This window comes from Citrus clementina, unplaced genomic scaffold (genome assembly GCF_000493195.1).
Source record: "Citrus clementina cultivar Clemenules unplaced genomic scaffold, Citrus_clementina_v1.0 scaffold_2, whole genome shotgun sequence".
NCBI classification, from domain to species: domain Eukaryota; kingdom Viridiplantae; phylum Streptophyta; class Magnoliopsida; order Sapindales; family Rutaceae; genus Citrus; species Citrus x clementina.
In genome coordinates, this window is record NW_006262688.1 from 29,213,234 (window position 1) to 29,219,188 (window position 5,955).

The 5,955-nt window shown below is 33.2% G+C and overlaps 1 protein-coding gene across 1 annotated transcript; it reads right to left on the reverse strand.

The window, feature by feature from the left end:
* Window positions 1–1,000: 1,000 nt before the first annotated feature.
* Window positions 1,001–2,746, reverse strand: LOC18050661. The gene has a single exon (XM_006448417.2). It carries the CDS (start codon window positions 2,525–2,527, stop codon window positions 1,235–1,237), a length of 1,293 nt encoding a protein of 430 aa, XP_006448480.1. The 5' UTR covers window positions 2,528–2,746; the 3' UTR covers window positions 1,001–1,234.
* Between the last annotated feature and the right edge of the window lie 3,209 nt (window positions 2,747–5,955).

The window sequence follows — 5,955 nt, forward strand, 5'->3', positions numbered from 1 at the left end:
GGTTTTTTCGTATAGCCTTCAGCTATGACCTTTTTGGGGCAGCAATAATGTTCATATTTTGCAGCTATACAAGCTAGAGTTTGAGAGGTTCTTGTCATTCATAATATGTCTGGTACGTACGAATCATCAATCCATCGTCAGGGCTGAAGCTAGCTCTAGCATTCAAAATCTTAGAGTTGGGGGTCGAAATGTTAAAATAGTAAAGTTAACAATCACCCAGTGACCCTTACGAGTACTTGAGACTTGTGAGAATAAATTGATGATTACTTGCAGTTTAGTACTGAATCTATTGGTTAGCAACAGGGACTTTTCCAGACAAGTTCTGTACATTTAAGTCATTTTCTTTCATATTTTCTATATCATTGCAGTGAAACTGCCACATAAGTTTGTTATCTTTACAAGTCTCTTTATACAATGGATTTACAAGTTTCTCTCCTATTCCATTTACAACTTTATACGGCATTACGATTGATGAGAACTTTGCAGGAGATTTTTTCAGAAAGCTATCACAAAGACTAAAAGAAGTCATTGTACAAAGTATGCAGCTATTCACCTCAAAATTTTAGACTGTGTGTGTGTGTGTGTCTATATATGCATATAACTAGTACATACTATTTTATTTTATTTTATTTTTTATGTATGCATTAAAATAGAATGTTACCGGTATTTACAATTAGAAATTTATTATAATTACTCTTCAAGTCAAATTTTTTATGGCACAACATAAATTTTTATCCTTCTTACAAAGAGATATATAGTATATACTCCACACTAGAAGAAAAAACTATCGGACTATCTTCATCCAATTATACAATTGAGTTGTATCTGCCAAAATATAAATGTTAATTGAGCCATAGCCGAAAAAACTAATGCCCCAATTCAAGTTCATCCCCAACAGCAAAAAATTAATTAATTATATATTTTGTCAAATCAAGTTTCAATTTCATAAATGACAAGTAGGAGTATTTTATTGATATTGCTTGCAATAATCACAGCTGAGTACAGGGGAGAAAACAGCACAAATAGATTTTTGTGGCTGTTGGAATATTTTATTTTCCTTCCAAACAACTTAGCAAGACAGATACCTACGAAAGAGACAACTACATTATTAATCAAGCTCTGTGCCTTGCATAAACAAACACTACTAATGAGGTAATAGAGTAGTGAAACTTTTATTGATTGAACATGGAACATGTAACTAGATCAAGCTGCAAATGAGTGCTACCAACACATTTTACCTCACAAGGCCTAAATTGAGGACACCCCAAGAAGTCTGAGGCCAAGATTTTTCTTTAGCCTTCATGTACAGAACTCTGGTCCAAGCAACCCAGCCTTCCCAAGACATCCTCTTATCCCAAGGACTGCCCCATTCCAACAATAGCATCAGCCCTTTTCCAGCCTGTCTCTCGGCCTCCTCAAACTTCCCTTTTGCCAGATAAATCTGACCCAACACCACATGTGGCTCCCCAACAAATGGGTTCTTCTCAATACACGCCAACAACAGCTCCTCTGCTTTCTCCAACTTCTCCTTTGACCCATCAGAGTTCCCACAAACAGCCTCCCAATACAAGTCCCTACCCTCAATCTGTTCCTTTGCATCCAAAATTCTAGTGCAATTCTCAAAAACTGGCGGCACCGGAAGCTCAATATCCTCATCTCTCTCTTTATTAACACCAACACCAACAGCACCGGCTGATGTTTTCCTCTCTTGAATAAAAATCTCTTCCTCTCTCGCAATCAAGCTATAAATTGCACCCATTCTAGACAATGAATTCATCCACAGCCCAGGCTTGCCATCACCAGGCCACAAAGCTGAAAAACTATTCCCAGCAAACTCAAGTTTCCCATCAGAATTGTTAAACAAAAAATCCTGAAACCCAAAAAGCTGGTCACTGAAATCAGCAATGGTCAACATAACAAAAGTAGCCACCACCCTTCTCGAAACCCCCACATCTTCACCAGTCTTGATGTGCTTCACTGTAAGCCCGTCAGCAGGCAACAACTCATTAATCTTCTTCCTCCACGCTTCCTCTGCGTTGAACAAACCCTTTTCTTTGGCATTTCTTAAGGAAACATCAGAGGCCTTGAGATGCTCAACGAGTTCTTGATCGGAGTACTTGAACAAAAGATCATCGTGGATCAAGGGCTGACGCGGGACAATGCAGAACAAGTGGATCAATTTCTCGGCAGCATCGCCAACGTGGCCACGGACGACATCTTGGCCGGTGTTGGGATCAAAAATGGCAAGATTCACGTAAGAGTTTGAGTAAGCAGAGTGGAAAAGGCCGCAGAGGCAAACGCAGTCGGGGGCTTTCCATATTTTGAGGATCCGGTAAATGTCAACGAGATGCTCGAGAAAGCTACCGTGTTTGTGCCAGCACTCCCCTGCTCCGACAGAACGCAAGACAGCAATAAGAGATGGCAAGTTCTTGTCTATGGCTTCGAGTTCTCCTCGGAGGAAAGGGCGAGCTGAGGCTACAAGGGTTTCTAAATAATCGTTATTAATATTACCTTGCTGAGATGGCATGGTTGAATTTTGATTGAATATTAATGGGTGATCAAAAAATATATTGAAAGAGAATGAAGATGAAGGTGAAGGTAAAGCTGGGGCGGATTGGATTTATCTTTATGTGTCAAAAAGATACGTGATGGAGTTGGTTTCTTTATCAAGTAATCTGTTGGGGCAGATGATGTGTAGGGATAAGGGTTCATGTCATTTACAGCTTGAAGGTCGTCAGAAATTACTTTTGGTACCCAATTATAAGTTCAATAATGTGAGCTAACAGATTCTATATTAAAATTCTTATTTGGTTGGTTTGTTTCTTCTTCGTCTTCTTCTTCTAATTATTTTGGAATGATTTGGAATTGTCATTTGCATTTTTATAATTATGGGTCAGAAGTTAAAGAGTATCGCAACACCAAATATAGCCTGAATTGTATCTCACATTTAGAGGTGGTAAATATACCCGCCCGGTCCGGATTCGAACCGTACCGGGCGTTGTGGGTCGGATATTATTCAGTCCGGGTATAAAGCCAGGTCAATTTTGGACATCACTTGATAAATCCAGAATTCAGATTTTATTAAAAAATATATTATAAAATATATATTATTTTAAATATTTATATTTATTTGACTCATTTATTATACATATATAAAGTTTTAAACACTTAAAGTTTATATTTTCATATCAAATTTTATTGAAAAAAAATTAAAACTTATAAAATTACCAAAAACTAAAAAATATATACACATGATATTAAAAAATATAAAATTCGGGTACCTGGATTAAAACCCGGCCCAAACCCGAACCCGAACCGGTTGCATCCAGGCAAGGTCCAGTCATTGCAATACCTGGACCCGGCCCGGGATTTTGCCATCCCTACTCACATTTCAATGAATCATCAATTGGTTAAGTATTTCTTATTAAATAAAATGTTTAAAGTGGATAAACTATAAATATGTTTTTTAAAAAATAAAAGGTTAAGTGATGAATAATTGGCAGGGGCTTATGTTGGTTAAAACAAATCTTAAAAAAAATAAATTCCCATAAACTTTTCTTCATTTATGTATATATGCATAGGCCTAGAAAAATACCTCAAATTTACAATCTTCTATGCTATCCTCAATAGTCTCCCTCACATGACAATTATCGTCCATGAGATGGAAATCCCAAAATTGAATTTTTCTTATTCAAGAAAGTTTATATAAAAATTATATTTATGTTCTAATTTCCTCTCTTTTATACAGACACTTATTAGAGTCAGTTTGATTAGGAATTGAGTTAGTAGAGGACTGCAGACCAATGGACTTTCTAACTTCAGCTTAATATTCAAGGTCCAGTCATCACTTAACACCCAAAAACTACTAAGTTAACCCCACCTTATTCCATTAAAAGCCTAAAATTGTGCTCTAGTAAACTATGTAATTAAATAAAAGCTCAACTAATTAAAACTCCTTTTAATTAATTTTAGCTTTGGCCTTAGACCAATAATAACCGCTTAATTAACCCTCCATTTGAGGCTCATAATTAAAGTTAAGCCAACGAAAAATGTTGTGCCTCTCTAATCATATATTTATCCCTAAGTAATTATTTGTTCTAATGATCACTTTTAGTATATCTATATTTGTAAGTAAATTTACAAATAAATATTATTATTCAATAAATAATTTATTGAATAAATTGTAGCCACATATTTAAATAATCAAGTACCACAAATAGCTTAGGTAGGGATCATTAGTATAGATTCCATCTTTTAAATATATGTTCTCACGATCCATAAAATTATATCTCCAAGCTATCAAAGTTTTGACTGTTTATATAGATCTTATTATATGATAACTCAAAAGATATAATATATTATGTAAGTTCATTACTTACTTAGGATTAAGGTCAATTAAGCTTATTAAAGCTTTGTGAATTATGATCAACAACATTTGTTAAATTAGACCATAATTCACTATAGTCCAATTCAATATACATATCACATATACATATGAACTATTCTACTCGAAGTCCCCACTTCAGTGATCAAGATGAAATCACTCACGATAGAAGTAAAAAAGTTACAGCCTTATATAATAAAATGTTCATTTCATTAATAGCTGTGAACAATCTTTTATTTATAAACAACTTGTGATTTATAGATTCTAATATTGATATCATAAGCCAATACATAAATCACATACTTTATAAATAAGGGCTAATAATATATGCTCAATATGAACTATGAATAAATATATTTGATTAAAACTAGAAAATGTTATTACAACTAATGCTTGAAGAGCGTAATAATAACATTAAGTCTAACAGCTTTTGTGCACCCTAAATTACACTCTAAACGCTAATTAATCATTCTAAATTCATGAAGTATAAAAGTTGATTTTCCTCCTAATCTGCTCATTATCGCTCCATGTACACGCCAAATGCAAGATGAGTTCAGTAATCTGTGAGCTTTTTCTTTCTTTTTTTAAAGTAAAAAATATATATGCTGTATTTTGAAAGGTAAGTTTCTTATTGATTAATTATCACATTCATCATAGATATAATTCAAGCACAGTTTGTACTGACTCTAAATTTGTAAAATTTTATGGATTTTATTAGATTAAAAAATGTACGTAACAAACCGGACTTGGATTGGATGCATCTTTTATTTCTAAGCAATTATTTTAGATTAATTTGTCATGTTAGTTTGTTAATGTAACATAGTAATAATATCATTACTATTTTTTTTAGGGTGGGGCTATTTGAACCCAAAATTTTACTTTCTACACCCATTTTCTCAATACAACCACAATGTAAATTTGAAAAATAAAATTATACTTTATGAGCCCTTCAAAAATCCAAAAATAACTTTATATTAATTTGATGTATAAATCTTCTCCTTCTTTCTTCGTTCACTTTTTTCTTCCCTCCCTCTTCTTATACAGTATTAAATGGTGACAGCAACTCTGATGCACCTTGCTAATATTAAAAACTATCTTAATTGTCAAATCCATGAAGAAATAAACTTTGATGATGTGCACCAATAAATTGAAAATTTTGAGCCAACAACAAACTACTTAATATATTACGGATGGGTTTACATTGAAATTGTCCATTTCTTTTTCATCAATTGGCTTTCACGAAAATCTTTATAATTTCATATCATAACTGTAAGATACAAAAAATTCTTCGTGTTTTTTCATCTATCGGCATAATTGCCATAGAGTTCAAATTGGCTTAATTAACTATTAGTTATATATATAAAGGACTCTATTTTTCCTTTAAGTCTTCAATCATCACATTTAATTATTTCTATTGTTTGATTTCTGTATTTGATTGTGTATTTTCATAAGACGCAGAAAATTATTTTTAGTTTATGCAGAACTTTCATTCACTTCCCAGCAACTAAGTTTTTTTTTGTCTATCCTTAATAGTAATTGTCATAATGGGTAATTTGGTAATAAAAGTTATT

What these genes read in the sequence shown, in the direction of transcription:
- LOC18050661 (XM_006448417.2), bottom strand. Translation starts at nt 2,527, where the DNA reads ATGCCATCTCAGCAAGGTAATATTAATAACGATTATTTAGAAACCCTT.